Source organism: Galleria mellonella, unplaced genomic scaffold (assembly GCF_026898425.1).
Source record: "Galleria mellonella isolate WM207_F2 unplaced genomic scaffold, CSIRO_AGI_GalMel_v1 utg310, whole genome shotgun sequence".
Lineage (NCBI taxonomy): Eukaryota > Metazoa > Arthropoda > Insecta > Lepidoptera > Pyralidae > Galleria > Galleria mellonella.
In genome coordinates, this window is record NW_026442071.1 from 1,089,628 (window position 1) to 1,110,727 (window position 21,100).

Below are 21,100 nucleotides of genomic sequence, written 5' to 3' on the forward strand. Positions count from 1 at the left end.
ATACTCATCCTTTCTTGTAACATATACCTTATCCATTCTCGTAACACCACACATTCATCTCAATATTCATATTTTAGCTGTTTTTTTATTCAAATTCTTGTTTTGTTCCTTTATGAAATGCAATTAATTGTTATGGTATATGTGACTAATTTATTTAGAATAAAATATTGAATAATAGCGAATGTAATAAATACACATAATTTATTTTATCCATACATTTTTAATTTTTTTTTTTCAATATCAATTATTTGTTCTGTTGAAGATAAAGGTCAAAACTGAGTTATGACCATTTTGTATTACTATGGCACACACATATATATGATTATATTGATCTACCTATATATAATTATGTCTACATTTAAATGCATTTTTATAATTCTAAATTGAAATACGTACCTTAAATATACACAACCCAGTCGAGACGAAGGATACAAGACCACGCTTAGTCGTGATCCCTCTCGGCATTCATGCTATATACAATACTGACAACTCTTGCTACGTATCTATGAGACAATAATTGTTTGTTTACCTTCAGAAATGAGTCGCTCTCGGATCTCCCATGCGAATATTGTAGGGTTTTCTCTTTTGTACTGCTCTATCTTAGATACAACGGCCGGCGTCGCAACCTTAGGTTTGCTGCCACCAATAAGCCCTGGTGGTCGAAGTGTACCTATAAAGACAATAAAATAATATGAATCAAAATGAAGTATTTTTAATTTATTACTGATGATCTTGACAATATAATGGCTTAATTCATCAATTCAACATCTGATCTGAGATGAAGAGTAATGACACTACACGAGAGTTATTCACTACTGGATACATAGATAGGATATCATATTTATTTCATGGTTAAATTTCAGTAGTGGAAATGCAATGATTTATATCAGCAATTGTGGTTTGATTTAGTTAAGTAACTTCAAAAATACTCTACATACTATATCAAAATATGACAAGAACTCTCTCTAACCTTATACGTTATATATAATATACAGAAAAATAAAATCGTCAAACAATCACCTGCAGGATGAGAATTAAATAAAAACAAAATTATAAAATTGAATTAGAGGCACAAATAAAATTCCAACAATAGCGCCGAACCAATTTCATTGAGCGCAAAACGTGAGTAAACGTGAATCACTTGTCGCGTATCAATCTTACCACAAAATTCACTACAATCGCATTATAGACTCTATAGCGTCGTAATAGAGGTGAATGACTTATTATTTCACTATATCTATATTTGTACATGCGTATTTAAAAGGAAGTTGGTTGTGCATCTTGACATAAAAAAAAAACAACTATAATCAAGCATGGCAGTTACGATAACAATAAAAGGTTGAAATTAGTATTAATTAAAGAATCATCAACATTGTCTAAAGAGTTGTGATGCGAGACGTGAATTTTCAATTTGTAAACATATATAAGAGTATAAGTAATTTAATTATAAATAATTATTGAGCTCAGAGTACCAGCCAAATAATAATCAAGATGATTAACTCTGTATCTATGTATCTTTATGTTTATTAAATGTATAAATAACAATTCTTTCACTCTGTGAATTGATTAAAAAAATCAACTAGCGTAATAAACACTTAATTATAATAATATTTTTAAAATCAGAATAAGCTAAATGCATAAACAATAACTTCAATTATTAAATCTGATTAAAATTTAGTATCAATCATCGATTGGTTCATAACCTCTAAAATATAAATAAAAAATTATGAATTCCACAATTCCTAAATCAGTTAGATAAGTGATGGGGTGCATGCTCGAAAACAATTACATAAAAACGCATCAGGCGCGGCATTCCATCGTGCGGCGGCGGCGCTCGCATTGTTTTTACTCTTCGCGAGGACAACCGTCCTCCATACCGATAACACGCTGAATTATTCATCACATTATATTCACATTTTTATCAACGCCATCCACGATAAATTCATACTGGTCTTTATGTCTTGATAAAACTAAAGCTCAACTCCGAAAATGGTGCAGACGCGCAAAAAGTAATGCATCAAGTTTACACGTAGCCCGCAAACTGCTGTTCCATAATTGGGCACTATCATTATAATATTATTTCCACCTAAATACAATCTTTGTTTTTTATTAAGCCAAGATAACTTTGCAGAATCATAACTACCTACAGTTCTAAGTAAGCTACTGAAAGGTTGCGTGTTTTAGAACGGTAAATAAAAAAAGACGCGAACGCTAATTTGTAATTATTTCAGGTGAGATTTAGGCCACGATAATATTCATGAGTTTATTAACATAATATTAATTATATTATTATTTTTTATTTAACTACCAATAAGTAGTAGTAAACAAGAAACAAGAGTATTGCGCATCTGCGCCGTACATTCATAGTTTGAGCGTCAAAAAGTTGAATCAGAAATGACCTAAAACCTATAACATTACAATACATACATACAAACATACATAAAAATTAAAGCTACTTTAAATTAGATTAAGTACCTAATCTAAAGTAGCTCCAATTTCTTTTTTCATTTTTACAAGTCATCATCGTAGGTTAACTATTGCGTATTCCACTATCTGCTATTCTCGTAGTAATTTTGGGGAATCTCATTCGTTTACCTATAATTATTATTTCTATAAGTAGGTATTCTATACACCGACGAGTGTATCTTTGATAAATGTTATAATAAAATAAATATAATGAAATTCTAAACGTAACTGGAGTATTTTAACAGAATACAGATAATTAGAAGCGATTTTACGGTATATGTCAACCGTTACAGGCCGTCGGCGTTTACGTACGTGCTCGAAATTCGACGCCTATTACAGTGCCTTTCACTGTACACTATGTTTTGCTGGGACGATTGAAAATCCATAATACTGTCTTGACAGTCTCGGAACGCCAATAACCGAGCCGCTCTATGCTTGATTGATAGGTAAATTGCGGGAGGCCGGCATACTGATCATTTTGCGATAATTAAATCGGCCAGGAACGTAATCGCATGACCGCAACCAATTACTTGGCGTTGCCTAGGCAGAGGCGGATCGTGTGAGGTACCACTGAAATAGTAGTTAAATGTGCATTATTTGCGTGAAACGCACGCGTGTGCTCCCGGCGCGCTCTTGCTCCCGACTTAGAAAACGATCACATACAACACTCAGTTAATAAGTACTATTCATACAAAATTATAAAGTGTTGTTACGATATTTTCACATTTTGCACGCAAAACTTACATAAATGTCTCACTGAGACTATTTCGAATATAAAAAGAGATATTCTTGTTACGAGTATATGCTTAATAGAAACATAATAGCTATTGTTACCAGTTCTTTATGTATTTTTTTTAAATGAGCAGCTTTGTACTTTATAAATACATACAATAAATACTAGAAGAAATCATGACATTCCCTACACGAACTAGAGATATATATTATTAAATATAATTCAATAGAATCCATAAGTGTACTAAATTAAATTCATGTTCCGCATGGTTCAATAACAAAGGTTCGAATATGTATACGAATTTCCACATTTATAATAGATATTTTAAGAATAATCTAACACTGTAAATTAGGAAATTAGGATGTTCAATTTCTAATAGTTCAAAAATAATACTAGCAGTATTGATAGATAGCTTACCAAAAATTGTTATATTGTGTGGTTATTAATAACACAATATTAATTATGTAGTATATATCTAGATGTAGACACTTTTAGATGTATGTATATATCGATCATCTGCGTTTTCAAATTAAAACGCTGCATTTAAAAGTTAGGTTGTAAATTGAATCTATTAACACATAGGTTCTAGTATACACATTTACATAAATACTAAAAAGTCATTTAATTATTTAAAACCTGATAATTTTTACATTATGTAGTAATTCAGTTTCATTTCAGACATTTACACCAACTTACTTTTTTTCAACAAACTAAGCAGAGTGGACTGAATGCTAAACAACTCTATCATTACATCTTTTGTTTCATATTCCGTTACAGTCAATTTGCAGTAGTCTCAGAGATTTAATATTTTTTATAACTCAGACAATATATGTATCTGTTATCTTCCTGATCATGATAGGTTAATAAGTCTACACATGAAATTCTTTGATTACAACGACATGCCCAGATTATCACATAGAACATATCTAAGACACTTTATACCTTTTCTTTGCCTACTTAGAATAAATTGATGGAGTTTACTAAAGATATCATCTCTCAACTACAACCTGTTATACTTGGTATCTGAGTATAATCTAAAGCCATTTGCGATTACGTGTAAATAAAAATTAATTGGTATAAACGCTGTAATGAATAAAGATAACTCATGTTACTGAGACTCCATATTTGTGTAATTAATTATATGGTTCTATTATTTTATTTAGTTAGAATATTATACAATTAATAGTTTACTTACAATCCACACGCATAGTGATATATATTTTTAATCTGGTAGATAATAAATTATATTTCTACAATAAGAACCCGTCATCAAATAATAATCCTTTAATACTTTTTATCCCATTTTAAATACATTCACTTGCAAAAATACTCGTCATTAATCATCACCAATACAGTTAAGGAAGCGAGAGTTAATAAAGCGCACAATACGTACCCAAAACGTCGGTTAATAAATTTCCACACAAGATTCATTTATGGACACTTAAAAGTCATTACACGGTGCGTCTACAAAGAAGGACAAGATCTTTGTAAACGACGCAGAATGGTTCGGATTCAGTTAATTAAATTTGTATTAAAAGTATCCCTTTATATTAGCTGGCGCTAACCGTTCAAGTACTGCTTCGTCATGCACCTAATAGATCAAAATCTTTGGCGGCGAAGTGGCCTGGGCCTGGATAGCTCTGATTTATTGAACTTAATGCAACGCGTGCGTTAACGATGCCTGATTTAGTGATTGATAGATTTTGAACAAGCCAGTTCGCGGTAACTTCCTTAGAAGCAATTATGTTGCCTTTTTATATAAATTACAAAAGGTACCTCGCCAATAAAGGTGTGGCTCGTGTTGTATGCCCCAGTGCAACTTCGATGTTTATTGTTTTTAATGCAAACAAAACTATTAGAAGCAATATAAACACAGAACCGGAACGACGTGACATTGCCAAGGGATATTCATATTTAGGTACTAGAGTAACTTTCTTACGCAGTGTTTTTAGCTTTTTATTCATATAGTTCTATTTTAATCCATTGATCTAATGTTAATAATGTAAGGATCTTTGTTCATATAAGCTTAAAACTTAAAATTTTTATAAATAAATTACATACAATTACCCCTATTATATTCATATTTACGTCATTTATTGAATCTATAACATATGAATATGTATATAGTAACATATAGTGCAGTAGTGTAACTCGATTAATAGTGCAAGCAGTTATCGAACGCATATGCAACGTTTTAATAATAGTGAAATTAAAAATAATACCAATAGGCAGTTAGTGAAATGTATTTCCGATAAACTAATATGAGTATTAGATAATTAGGAATCAACTCATCTGTGATTATATAATATTTATACAATACAATTATGAAAATTAATTAAACATAGCTCTTTTTAATTTACCTCAAGTATAACATTATATAAAATGGAATCTACAAACAATTTACATAATATCAGCTGTTTATGCTTGGTAGTTTGAAATAGAGGATCTTTGTCAACTTTAAATACCCATTTTCTATTATATCTTATTGTACATCACAGATTTTTCTTATTAGTTTAACAAAATATTTATTATAATTAACTAATTAATTAATTAATTAATTAAGTATAAAAATACTATTTTTCTTCTTGAATCTTTATAATCTATATTATAAAAATAATGATTATTAAATTAAAAAGATAGCTGAATAACTTTATTACTCCGTGTATTCGCTAAGCCTTAGTAAATTAATGTGTGCTACCTACTTTAAATTATATTATTGCGGAACCTATTCCACACGCTGATGTTAAAGAAATAATAATGTCACCCACCGTATCATTACTACTCGTAATTGATAGATCTGTAGGACGATTTAATCTAAAAATAACATTCCATCGATAGTTAGAATCATTAAAAATTCAAATTAAAGTACGTGAATTGGAGCAGAAAAAGAAAAAGCGACGTTCGTGTAGTAAGAATGTCAACCCTGGTAATTCAATTTTGATTATAGGACCAAAGCCTAAATACGGCTTCATTACTAGCAGCGGCGATCCGCGGACAATCATCTTGAGTAGGTATCATTACCTTCCTACCAAATTTAGGTAATATCAAAATAAAATGACCGGTTTAATATGAAATTACTCACTCTGTGATTTCGGTTGCTTTGTAGGCCAGGAATTATTCGTGACTAACCACCTAATCTAGTACAAAAAGAATGCTACAAAATTTAACAAGGCAATAACAAACAGTATAAAGTACAAGGTAAAGCCATATTTTTATGCAACATTTTTATTTTGTAAGTCTACGTTCTGTGTTTGCAATCATTTGCAAATGGTTGTTTACTAAATTACAGCAATGGTTTCCGCCCTTAGTACAAATTAGTAGATAAGTAGATAACATATAAAAGTATTGCTTCTTGGTGGTTTAGATAGTACAGCTTGAGACTAAAAACGTCATAAAGCAATTTATCCATCAGTTTACTGTGTAACCCGCAATTTAGAACGTATTCCTTCTTGACCATGACAGGTTATTTATGCGTGCCCATTTCCATGCCATCAGGTTGGAAATTGTTTAGGCTAGATAATAACATTTAAGCTAAGGCTGTGTACCTATGTTAAACACGTAAGTGTTGGAACATGACAGCCCTGGGCGGAACGTAGCCAGGCTTCCGTGGGAACTTAGCACGTGACGTTACGAAATCACTACGGGCGAAAATTGATTGACACTTTATATTGACTGTATGTATTAACAAGTACTTGCAGTATTAAATCTATGATGTAGGTGGATAAATATTTGATATTTCAATTTGTATTGGTAAGAAAACATCGTAGAACATACCTGTATACGACTTGGGCTCTACTCTGTTAAGCTCTAAAATTTCCTGATTCAAATGAACCCCTTTCACTCATTCCAACAATCTATTCATACTAACTTGCTGATATAATTTTAATTAACTAGATATATACCTAAGTTACAGTAAATATGGGAACAGACTCTCTGTAATACTTTTGTTATATTTAATGGCTGAGAAGTAAATTCTGTTACTGCCTACATCGTACTTTTAGTATACATACATTTAAAATAATAATTTTACATATTGTATTAAAAGTCCTTCTCGATCATTGCTAATTTTTTAAAGGAAATAAGAAACTAACATACTCATAAATAACATTAGTAATATACAATCTCTATAGATAACACACTTTGTTAGTCTTCTATCATTTACGTGACCGAATAGAAACCTACCTAATTAAAATACGAGTATGAATAATTTGCTAAATTTGTAAAATGCTCTTAGCCTGACCTAACCTCATACTAAAATAAAGTACGTATTGCTACTTCAAAGTAAAAGAGTCAAGTCTCTTACACCCTTTAAGAAATACTATAACACATCGATCTTCTGAACTTTAAATTTAAAAAAACTTAAGACTCTTTTTAATATAATTCCTGTTCAAACGGCGTGAAATTATATAGACCTACCGATAAACGCATCGGTGCTTTTGAAATGCTGCCTTCACGACTCCTGAGCAAATACAAAGTAAGCATGTGTCCTAATAACACACCGACTCAGTAATGCTTCAAATCAACTGAATACCTCCGGGCGAGTGTCCACATCAATGTCGCAGAGAACTCACGCTTCGGTTAAAACCAACGTGATATTATTACATACTAATTGTTCTTCACTATACTGTTTGTTCTCGTGAACGCACATGCAAATTAATAGTCTCACAATTGATATTCATGCCCTTTTGTATTTATCGAATTCTTATTTGAAAAATTAACGTAACATTAATTGTAAAGGAAACAGTAAATTAAAGGGTTGTGGTTATGAAGAATCACCGGTGATATGATTTCTCATCAGGATCTCTCTGGGAGAACGTTTTGTTGTTATGGCATGCTCGCGGCGGCGCGTCCATCCGCATTACAGTGGCTTATAATTAACACGCTGCAAGTTTTATGAATCGATTAGGATCTAAGCTTTCGTCAATAGCAGCTTTCGTCGCGGTGCGCTCCGCCGATGCCTTATCATTGATTAATAACGATTGAGATTTTTGCCCTAACCGTGTTATTAGCGCCGAGTTAAGTATCGACTGTGGCCACGTCGCTTTCGACAAATTGCCGAGTTGTCAATGAATGCTTTGATATAATTTATTCGTCTGATAATCGGGCGGTATCTACTTTTTGCGAGAAACAAGTCTGAGTGCTCAGAATCTCTATTTATCTCTTTTAATTTATTCTTTCGCTGGCCAGTATGCTGTCATCAACGCCGCTCTAAGAAAGGAAAACGTTTTTAAGCTGTTGAAAAGTTAATTTTTAATAGCTAAATTATTTTAGTGACTCATATATACCTACTAATTTATTAAAATAATTCGTCACTAGTAACTGAGAAATCACCTTTTTAAGTCATCTACATAAGATACTTACATATACAGTAGACCAACTTGAACATTCAAAACGGACAATAATGTACTTAATCATCGCAAATAACTTAGTTGGCAGTATGTACATACTAATGAAGCTCAGAGCAGTACCTACTTATAACTGTTGTACAAATCAATACAACATCGAAGACTACCCGCTAAGCGAGTTCTCTTTTAATAATACATGCTGTAATTATTGTGGAACGAATATCAATTAGATTAAAGTTCGTTTTATACACAATCCTAAGTAAAACTTTATAAAAAAGTTATACTTGCCCATCGTCCATAAAACCAGACCATATTAACCAGAGTCAAGAATAACATATTCCTTTCGCCTTATGCAAATTTCCTGTTACTTATTATTAAAAAATAATTAATAAATAACACTGTACTTTATCATCATCATCATACAGCCATTATCTGTCCACTACTGCACGTAGGCCTCGTAATTTATACATGAATTAAATTTCAAAACTTCAGTTTTACCTATATTTTTATAAATTTTCCAAAGTTTTTTTAAATAAACCTAAAATAATTTATATTTATATAGATCATTTATATAGAATCATTTACTAACTTTTTTATTTATACTATAACTACAATTAATGAAGAATATGGTATATATTCCTATCCAAAATGAATTATGTAATAGAGCAAGGAAAATATACTTACCGAGCAGTTTGGTAACAGCGCCTTGCTGCGACAACACATGATGAGCGATATCATAGTGTCGCAGTCCGAATCTTGAAAGTTCCAGCAACCTCTGCTGAGACAACAGAGATGATAAGGGATGCGACGTCGCACCCGGGTATAGTGGAGTACCGCTACCCGCGCCCGCGCCACCGCCCCCCGACGATGATGGAGAAACCGGCACTGTAAACATTGTAAAATAATTACAAAAATCTATTATAATTATTCTAATGACGTTAATATTTACTGATAGTCAAAAATGTTTAAATATACTTAATAAATTTTATAGAAATATACATATTTTTATCGACTCATGTCTCGTAATATGATAACTAAATATTTATTATTTTTTTTTATTTGGGAATATTGAAAAATTTTAAGTATATCTTTTATATAAGAAAATATGAATCGTAGTTTTTTGTTTCTATTTTAATTAATTTATCTGATGAGTATTTGATAGTAAAAATATATTACAGTATCTAGTCAGTCTAGTGTATAATATAAACACTTATCTTATTACACAGTCTTGTTATTATATATTAAATATTATTCTTGCATCGTTAGGCAATGTTCAAGTCATACTATTAATTAAAGAGATCTACGAGTATACAACTAATTCCTCTCCAGTCATACTCCTAAATAAGACAAACTTATATTAACAAGTTCACATCATTTTAGATATATTTACATATATGACAAAATTGTTCTCTCATTAATGTTTAGGGATAAAACTAAATAAAGCCATCAGAAGACAAACAAATTACTTTGACGCGACTAACCTCGTTGGAAATAGCTTTAACTTTTTACTCTGTTTCCATAATGGAATGCCGCAAGCGAAACATTCTGTATGATTCCCTCTTATTATGGAATGTTCAATCGGTGCTCACTCATTACACGCATATGTCATTACAGTGCGTCAAAGGTACAAGGCTCAGTAATACAATATAATGTAATACCTCTCCATGTTAATATGAGAATTATTCACTGATACCTATTCACAAAGCAGTAGTTTTACATCACTTTTCTACAATCGGTAATGGCAATATCCACCTATATACTTTTTTTATTATTTATTCTGTTTATTTTACATTGTATAATATAATATCTAAGTAGTGAGTACTAGAATAAATTTTATGTTATAATATCAGTACGAAAACATATCGATTGTAAAACAAGTTTTTAAAGGCGCATGGACAATTTTATTTAAGATTTCTTTCTAAGAAAATATCGACTTCAATTGGAATAAAATTATAATGGAAATAATACAGCAATAAATGCTATCTATTGAAAAAAAAATTGAAATTGGTACATAATAAGGAAAGATAACGTGCATTTAGTGTAATAAAAATTCAAAATTGATTTGATGGCCTCCTTTTTTTCGAAGTCGATTGAAAACTTAACTCGTTAGATAACCTGATAATTTTACAAGCACGTATAAATACCTTATTTATGTTACATATAAGTTACTTAATAAAACTTTAGAAGTATAATATGCATACGTCGTAGCCAATTTGTCTTTAACACCAACCAGATATGCTAAATCGCGATCGTAACAATGAGTTCATTAAATTCGTCGTGATACATTCAAATATAAATTAAGCTATTAACTTAATATACTATAATTTGTTTATCAGGTTAAGCATCGAAATTAATGCAAGTGGCATAACTTGTCCATACTTTACACTTTTTATTAGCGAGTCAATAAGGCGATTTCGTCAAGGAAAGTATTATCAAGTCGTAAAAGTAACACAAACAAATTAGTGCCTTATTATATTTTACATAAGATACATAACAGCGTGTCAATATCAATTTGATCGAACAGCCGGGACTGGATTTCGACTTATAATTCTTGTGTAATCGCTTTAATAATGGGAAGAAAAAAGTGATATTATCTGCCCACGGTCAATAAATTAACACCGTTTAGAGCAAAAATGTAGATTCTTAGTGTCGCTACTATTATAAATAAATTGGAGTCGAACGAGTCAAAGTTTATAAGAGAGTATTCGTGTTGGCGAGTGCGTGTGTGTGTTTTTATTTGGGTGCGTGAGCAGTGAAGGCTTATTAAAATATTTCAAGTGGAAACTGGAAGGACCACTTAGTGGTGCGCGGGAGTTTCACGCCTGAGCTGATACAACATTAAGTCGACAAGATAGCTTATTTGTGCTGAGCTGAGGATTAGTGGCAATAAATCACTGATTAGAATGTATTGACTGGCGTTGACTCCGGCGCATGGCCCTCTCTTTTATTTATTGACCGACAGTTTTTAAGCTTTATAACTTCATTTTTGACTGTTTGTTAACATTTTACGATATGAAGTGGTAACATAGATTATTTAATTAGCTTATAAACCTCAGCACAATCTTAACTAAATTTTGCTTCTCTAGAACGTTTATTAATTTATCGCTACTTAGTATTCAAATAGGCGCACTACACAGTTACTAAAACTAGTATAGATGTAATTCTAGTTGGAGATTCAAATAAAGAAATATATTTATGAAGAGATCGTTTTAAATAAATATTGTTTCAAAGTAATATATATTTTAATGTCATTATTATTGTGTACCGTAGTGGTTTTATATTATCAACAAATACGAATAAGTATAGAGAGCTTTGTGCACCTGTGTAGTGACCATTTAAACATGCAAAGTGATGCGCAGGGAGCTCACAATATTGAGTTCGTCCGAATGTGAAACCGTTTTATGCAAAAAACACTGTTCTACCCGCGATTCTTGCTGCTATTAATATCATCACCCAGCGGAAAATTACCGTCTTTCGTATACATTTCAATACGAGATCGAAAGTGTACTCGCCGTACCCTTTATGATTGCATGGTACTACACAACACAACAGTACTTGCAAAATGTTCTCAAAATACGCATACATTATTGATATCAGGAAGGATAAACACTGTACTTACACGTTTTTGTATTAAAATGGGGATTTTTGTAATTTCAAATTAAATTGTCCATGAAATTAGCAAAAGCTTGATTTGCAATATCATGAATGTTTAAAAGATTTTTTTATCATACACATCTTTAGGTGTTTATTATAAATGAAAGTGAATTTTTTTATTACCTCTTTGAGGCATAACGGCTCAATATCATAATGGAATGGAGAACAATATGATGTACAATACTTTTTATCCTAATTAATCAATATATTCTGGTCACACGTAGCCGCGATACAACGTAGTTATTAAAAAAAAATTTTGTGTACATATTTGGTAACTTTAAAAAAATTGGATTCCTTAAATAATAGCATAGAGTTTGTCAAAAACAGGCTAAAGAGGTTACTTTATAGAGGATAAACAACACACCTAACGCCCCTTATCATGATCGGGCCAATCAAGCGCTTATCATGAGGTGGGCCGTATACTTGTTTGTTATCTCAGTATTATAAAAAAATAACTTAGACGAAAAATTTTAAAACAAATTCCAATATGCTAAGTTAACACAGAACTTTTAGAATTCTATTAAATCAAATTATAGATAAAGTTAAAATTTTACGTAAGCATACTTATACGAACCTGGAAAAGAAAAACCGGATCAGCACAAACCGTTGGTATTTGCGATTAAGCAATAAACGCAGTTAATGCGCTCATAAATGTCATCAACTTAATGTGAGAATATGCATCTAAAATACATTTGCATCAAAAACGGAATATCAAATAGAGAATAACTTGGCTATTACAACATGATTAGAATAAACATCAGATTTTTCTAACCAATTATGATTCTTTTAAGCATAAATAAGCTGTCTACTTCATGACAAACTAGCTGTTGCCCGTGGCTTTAAACGCATGGTGTCGTGTTTCTCCTTTAAGTTGAAATTTTCAAAGTTCCTTTATTGGGAGATGCTTATATTATAAAATAAATCGATGTTCCAAATTTCAGCTTGCTAGGCTTAGTAATTTTGTATATTGATAGGCAATCAGAAAAATTTTTTATAAGAATAGATAAATCTTAGTCCATAAAAAATAGCGGCTTTGGTCGTGACAAAATTAATATTGGCTAAGTGAGTAATCTTAAAACAAATAAAACCTACCGATGAACGCATGCTGTAGACACATTAGATTTAGATTTAAAATATGAAATCGTGTATTAAACATCTACTGATGACTATTTTAAAAGAGAGCTTAGCGGCTTGATCATTTAGAAATGTGTATAAGACATGCAAGATTTTTCGTAACAAAAAGAACCGCTTCTTCAAATTAGTAGGTATGCAACTAATAAGGTAGTAAACCCTGTATCTAAATTAAAAACCTCGTACCCAGGTTAAAGGTTATACTATCTAGGCAGATTCGCTATATTTATAATATATATTTAAAAATTATTACTTACATGCGTAATAATTCACCCTTAGTCTACCTAATAATCTACTTATGTTTTCTGAAATACCCTAACACTTGGCTAAAGGACCCGAATAATTACGAATTTACAAGCATTAAATATCAGAAAAAAAAAGATTTTACGAAAGTAGATATACAAGTAATATGTAGAATGTATATTTATCCATTTTCATCGAGGTTTTCTGCCATCATTTTTGGTCATAATGTTATTACTTTAAATTTCATATCGATATATGGGCATATTTTTTCTCTGGCTCACCTGGTGGTAAGTGACTACCGCCGCCCATGATCACCCACAACACTAACGGCATTGCAGGTGCGCTGTCGGCCTTTTAAAAAGGAATATGCTCTTTTCTTGAAGGTTATGTTGTCGTATCGGTTCGGAAATACTGCTGCTGGAAGTTGATTCCAAAGAGTGGTTATGCGTGGAAGAAAGTGCCTTGAAAAACGCACGGTGGAGGACTGCCACTCGTCCAAATGGTTGGGATGAAATTTTAATTTATGGCGGATTGTACGGTGGTGAAAATTAGCAGCAGGTATCAATCCGAACAATTCCTTAGAGCACTCCCCATGATAAATTCGATAGAAGATGCACAGAGATGCAACATCTCTACGCAGATGGGTCAGGCGCCAACATCTCTATGTCTAACGGAAGGAGTTGGTAGTTTCAATGAGAACAGTATTCCATATGCAGCCTGACTTGAGCATTATACAGCTTCAGGCGGTGTTCCGGCGTGAAATACCGTCTCACCCTATTGAGCACCCCCAACTTTTTCAAAGCTAACTTAGCTTTTTCCTCCAGATGATCGCAAAACTGGACGTCGCTAGATATATCGACGCCAAGAATCCCCAGACTAGACTTATTATCGAAGGAAGTGCCCTGAAAGTGAGGAGATGCGACAAACGGTATCTTTAATCATAGTTAAATCGATTTTATAGGGAATTTTGGTTTTTGTTTCGGTAAAATAATCACCTTGCATATCTAACATGGACACGGAATGTTGCATATTTATTAAGAAAAATATTATCGAATAGGCCTTATTTAGATATAAAGATTTTGTGATTGTTTTTATTATTATCGAAATTATTAATTTATAATGATTAAAATATAATAATAGATAGATAGATAGATAGATACTCTTTATTGTTTCCTCCAAAAGATATATAAACTTATTATAAATATAAATAATTACAAGAAATAATCACAATGAGAAAACAATACCTTATCGCTAAGAGCGATCTCTTCCAGGCAACCTTTGGATGGAGAGGAATAATTATAAACAGTTTGGTGGGAGGCGATGAAAAATTTTGTTAGTTCTAAATATGGGAGATGTGATACATATAATAATATAAATATTATCCCTACTCAGATTATATTTATATATATACACCTACACACACATATACATATATATATACATATTATACATATACAAATACATATACATACATGGAAAAATACACAAATACATAAAAATATATAAATACTGTTCACGAAAAGTTGCAAGTAATAAGTATGCTAACCAGACATATAAACACATTAAGAAGATGACAACTTGCAAATAGTTCTTCAGTTTTGTTTTAAAACCATACTTTTATATTTCGTAAAGAAATAAAGCATTCCAAAGCCGTACAGCTTGCACCGTAAATGATTTGTCATAAAAATTAGAGAAATGTACCGGAATCTTCAGCTGAAGGCCCTCAGAAGACCTAAGATTAAAAGAATTGACGGTATGCAAGAATTCAAACCGCTCCTTCAAATAATGAGGAGAAGAAGAGTTGAAAAGGGCATTGTGGAGCAGTGAAAGAATATGAGTATTCCGGCGAAAACGAATAGGAAGCCACTTGAGCTTAGTGCGAAACTCGGAAATGTGATTATATTTTCTAAGGCCGAAAATAAACCTGATAAAAACATTTTGAAGACGCTCAAGTTTGTTAAGCTGGTCTTCCGTAATATCCAGATAACAAGTATCGGCATAATCAAGAATTGGAAGTAAAAGAGATTGGGATAGCGCAATTTTGGTAGCAGTAGGAAGGAAATTACGCAGTCTATGAAGTGAGCATACAGATCCGAAAACTTTCCTGCTGACAGATTCTATTTGTAGCCGCCAAGTAAGGGAACTATCTATAATTATACCTAGATCTTTCACTGATGCACTGAAGGGGATAGCCACATTACCAAAATTTATAGGTGCCAGTGTTGAATGATCGACCTTTTGTATTAACTTATAACTACCTACTAATAATGTGCATAGTATTGTCTAATATATACATATTTTTATTTTGTCGACAAAATATAGTAAAGGAATAAGAAATAATCTTAAAATTATTCCTGTGTTGGAAACATATAGGTATAATTTTAAGATTCAAGCTACAAATAAAAGATATAGATATATAGAAAACATCTATATATCTATTACTTAAACTACTAAAAATATTGAATTTTTTGTAATTCAATTATTACATTTGCAATACGATATCAAAATTCCTATAAAAGACCCGTAAATATATAAAGTTTGAGAAACTACATATTGGTATTCCCATTAGAGGTTTATTGCTCAATACCTATTAATCGTCAATAATTACGCGAAAACGCTAAACTGTTCTATACTGGACAGATGAACTGATAGCTTTTAAGCACATATATTCAGGTATCTTTAAAATGGGTCAGGTTATAGGTTATATCTATTATAAAAATGTCTATGTAAAAAATAACATATAAAAATTAACATAAGTTTTAAATATAATATGTTAAAACTATTTCATAAATAAAAGAGAAAGAATATTGAGTGATATGTACCTATGCCTATTTTGGTGATATTTTCTTAATAATCAATAGATTTACTATTAAATTGGTTGAGTATTGATTGCATACTAATTTCGCCACGATTGGATCCCGCATTAATTATGAGTACATACGAGATAATTTTACAGCAATTTTAATTTTTTAATTAATAATTTCAAATTATCAATAGCAATAACGTCAATACAAATTGCCAGTACAAACATTCATTGGTGAAATAAACAAGAACATTCAAGTAGAAATCGTAATAATTACAGCAAACTCAATTGATATGACGCATAGTAGACATAACTTGGTAGTGCATGAATATATCAATATAGTTATTTTTTTTTCTTGCTATTTCAAGAATTGTATTGTTATTGTATAGTGTAAATGTTTTTCGAAAAGAAAAATATGATAACAATAATATAATTGATTAATTGTCTTATTAGCACCCGTATTCGTCCAAGACAATTTCACTATATTTGGAATTAGTAAGATACGACAGGAATTAAGCTTGTCACTTTTAGAATCCATTTGAGTATATTAATAATTGGATAATACACCTAAAATATTTTGTATGCAAGTTTTTACCTTGCAGGCAGATATCTTTTTATTTAATTATATTTTATAAAGTTCAACAAACGTAAGTACCTTTACTTCACCGAATGTCACCAATATGCTCGGAATATTATCATCATTATAAATAGTAATAAATAACATATTGTGATAATAATTTTATGAAAGAATTAACTTATTTTTATATCGTAAAGATCTAGTACAATTTACAGTTAGTATTTTTGCTACTATAATTTAATATAAAAATAGTTTTCGTAAATTCTTTTGATATTAATAAGACATGATAAGATGAACAAGATGAAGAAAAAATAAACATAACTTTTGATTATAAACAAAACAAATCTAAGGTATATAAATTAACGTCCATGGTAGCAATTGGTATCAATAATTGCTATTTCTAATGAAATGTAGTTTCTCAATTCGCCAAAATTATATTTCACAATTAAAATTCTGAACTGATTTCCACTAATCTTTTTGTAATTGATACGATTCACTCCGACCATGTTAGACCTCTTTATATTTTGTAACGATTGAAGCTTCCATTTTTCTTTCTAATGAAACTAATTATTTCAAAATCTATATGAAAATAGCTATCAAACCCACCTTCATACAAGTAGATAGAATTTTCGTAAATAATACGTAGCCTATATTACTAGCTCATAACGTAGTTTTCTATATATGAGGGATTTTTTAAAATCGATTGAGTAGTTCAGTTTAAAGAACTTTATTTCAAATATAAAGAACATTAACATTGTTCTCTTAATATAAGTAATTATTAAGAAGTAGTTTTTGAGTATAACTATTACAAACAAACAATCAATTTTTTTTCCTTTTTACAATATAAATACGTATGATCGATGAAACAAATCGGCATCGTTTATCGACGTGTTCACGATTGAAGTCAGTTATTTTTGCGAATCAAAATATACTTGTATACTTATCTATGTGAATTCCATTTAATCCATTAAAAAATATTATTATAAAAGCACTTGTACTCTTTCGTAATAAATGTGTTATACCTAATAAATACCTGACCGGTTTCGCCGCTTAACGTATTTTCAAAAGTTATTTACATTTGTTTTCTCCTTATAGCTCTTATACTATAAATAGTAATTATTGGGATAGGACGCAATAATAGATGTGTTAATAAATTATTCAACTTAACAAATTAATTAATAGATGTTGGCAACATTCTATTTTTAAAACTATCTAATATTTTAGTAGGTAGGTACATTTTTTCTACTAAATTCATCTATCCACTTGTTTTTTTTTTTCTAGCTTTGTTATCTTACACTCATTCTTTGATTGCACTGAGAAAACAAATGTAAATAACCTTTTAGAATGCCATACATAATGAAACAGGTGAGGTATGTATTGTAACATCTTTACTGTGGGTGTATATGAGTGTGTAAGAGATACCCTTTACAAATGTTTTTCCAATAAAGTCAATATGATTTTTAAAACTTATGTTAATTTTTAATATATGAAACTGGATATCGGGAATTTAATGAACTTACTGTGTTTATTATCTCTTAAATTTTCGCACTGCATGTTTTATGTTTTATAAGAGACGTAAATTATAATTTCGGTAGACTATGAAAATTTACCTAAATTATCTCGACGTATCGACTAAGTAACACCGGCCCCGCGATAGTATGCAATCGGTAAAATCAAATATAGACACGGTCAATTTTATTTGCAGAAACCTTCAGGATAGTAACACAATTAACACGAAAAACAAAAATAATCAAACTTCACAAAATTAATATGAAAAACTAAACACCATGTAAAATTCGAACTGTATGATGTACAAGTAATGTGCAGGGGAGATATTTAAGAAAATATAATACGAGTTTGAGGGGTTTTACTTGATATGAGACTACAGATAAGGACTAACAGATGCCAAAACAATATTTTTTATAAATTTTGTCTGTCTGTTTATGTCAGAATTACGCAAAAAATAGTGTATCAAATTGTATGCAGTTTTCACAGTTGTATTCTAAAGGTCTTTAAATAAAATTTAAAATCAGGTATATCTTGATACGCCATTTAGAAATGATCTGTTTCATTGATTTTCCTACTTTTCAAATTCACGCGTACGAAAACTGATAGTCGATTGTAAAAGAATTATCAAAATCAAAATTGAATTGGCGAAAACAATTTCGTAATATATTTTCTTCCACAAAAAGAAAACACCGACTTCCATTCAACAATGGCAAAATCAGTTATTTTGATTTAAAAATGAAACCACTAAACCGATTTCTACGAAATTTCTATAAAATCAATCTAAAAATATATTTATCCAAATAAAAAAACAATCCAAATCAGTTTATACATAATGAACTTCTTAAGTAACGAACATGAAAAATAAATTCAAATAGAGAACCTAATCTTTTTTTTAAGCCTCTTTTTTCCAAAAATTCCTCCAAACCTCATTTTGGAACTCACTCAAAATATATCACTATTAGAATTATATTCATATTTGAGAGAACATTCTAAAGATTCATTATTAGTTATGGTTTACATGAACCACAACTGATTATAATACAATTATCTCTGTTGACAAAATTAAGCGCTGTGATCACGAATCAATGCAATAGCATGAAAAATTTCTTTTGCAACTAAAACTAAAATTTCATACAAAAAACTTAATCTAATTTATTTATATGCTAAAGATAGAGGAAAATCGATTTTACTGTTCCTCTTTTTTACAGTTCATTTTCGTATTTTACATTTTTTATTTTTTAAGTATGAACTTCTTACTGCTTACTAAATATTTATTCTGAGAGCACTAGTTTTAATTCCACTTATTTTTTTTTTTTATTATTGTAAAATTTGTATTTTTGGATTGTGGAGGTGACCATCCATTTCGAGATGGCGTATCAAAATAAATCATACACCCGTTTTTTATGTTAAGTCTTCAGAAATACAACTATAATATATATATTTTATTATATTGACATCTATTGATCTTTTTAAAGTCCCTCACATACGAGTAGAATATGTATATTATTTATTATAATATTTTCCTTATACAGATATTATCCAATTACAATTTTATTATATTAGTAATATTACTATAAATAAATTCTGTAATAATATTCTAATTTTTGCTAATATTATAAATGTGAAAGTGAGATTGTTTGTTATCTCTTGGCACCATTACAGCTTAACTAGTTATCGTTAAATTTAGTATACACGTACTTTCCTACTACTTAGCATAGAGAAGGACATAGGCTGCTTTTTATCCCGGTCAACAACATATCTTGGTCACGCGGATAAAGTACAAGTAAAAGTTAATAAAAATAACAAATATTTAAATATAAAGGTCTCAAAGGTTATCATTTAATTTATTAATGGCTATTTTCACCGACAATTACCAATATGCAAAAATCAAAGATTCACATTTCCATACACAATGTTACCTACATTCAACGGTGTCATTAATTAAAATAAAAAAGTACCTACCACCTTTATATTTAGAAACTTATTTACATACAACGTTAATGAGGGAAAGGAAAGGGGAAAAAATCTGGCATATTTAACAAAAAAATGTTGATTAGAAATTAGTGTACAATTTAATTTTACGTACTTTAACTATAATGCCTATTTTTAACTTTAAACTTTGTAATACATTGTTAAATAATGATCAAAATCAATTTTATCTTAAAATATGTTCAAAGATATTAAAAGCAGTAGTTAAAAAAGTGCACTAATTTTAAAGTATTAATTTACTTTGAGATGGTAACGATGGATGGCTCTACATTCAATGAAGACAAGTTTTAAATCGCGTTTTTGAGTATCCTGTTCAACTACTATTTGCATATTCAATGGAACTACAAAGATTTAATAGCCATGTCTATCTCCTCAAGTTACAGAGGAAGTGAACTTCTGATAAATTAATCAAATGAATCCTATCTAGCGTCCTGTTAGTACCCATACTTACTGTTCAACATGATAATAAACGTATATTCGTACACACTGAGCTTGTTTACCTGTATTTTTCTCTGTCAAATTTTATTAAACATTCCATCAACATGTCAAAATACGAATAACAATACCTAATCATAATAAATAGTTATTCGGTGTACACAATAGTATTTACTATAGTAGCCTAATTACGTATAAGATCTTGATAAATTAAC

At 30.4% G+C, this 21,100-nt stretch overlaps 1 protein-coding gene across 2 annotated transcripts in view; it reads right to left on the reverse strand.

The window, feature by feature from the left end:
- Nucleotides 1–21,100, reverse strand: part of LOC113523632 (paired box protein Pax-6-like) — a 49,867-nt gene that overhangs the window by 18,957 nt on the left and 9,810 nt on the right. For both annotated transcript variants that reach the window (XM_026909633.3, XM_031907648.2), the window contains exons 2-3: nt 9,229–9,429; nt 530–670 (exon numbers count right to left, since the gene is read on the reverse strand). In XM_026909633.3, the coding sequence (XP_026765434.1) occupies nt 530–670; nt 9,229–9,429 (342 nt within the window). The remainder of the gene's footprint in view (nt 1–529; nt 671–9,228; nt 9,430–21,100) is intronic.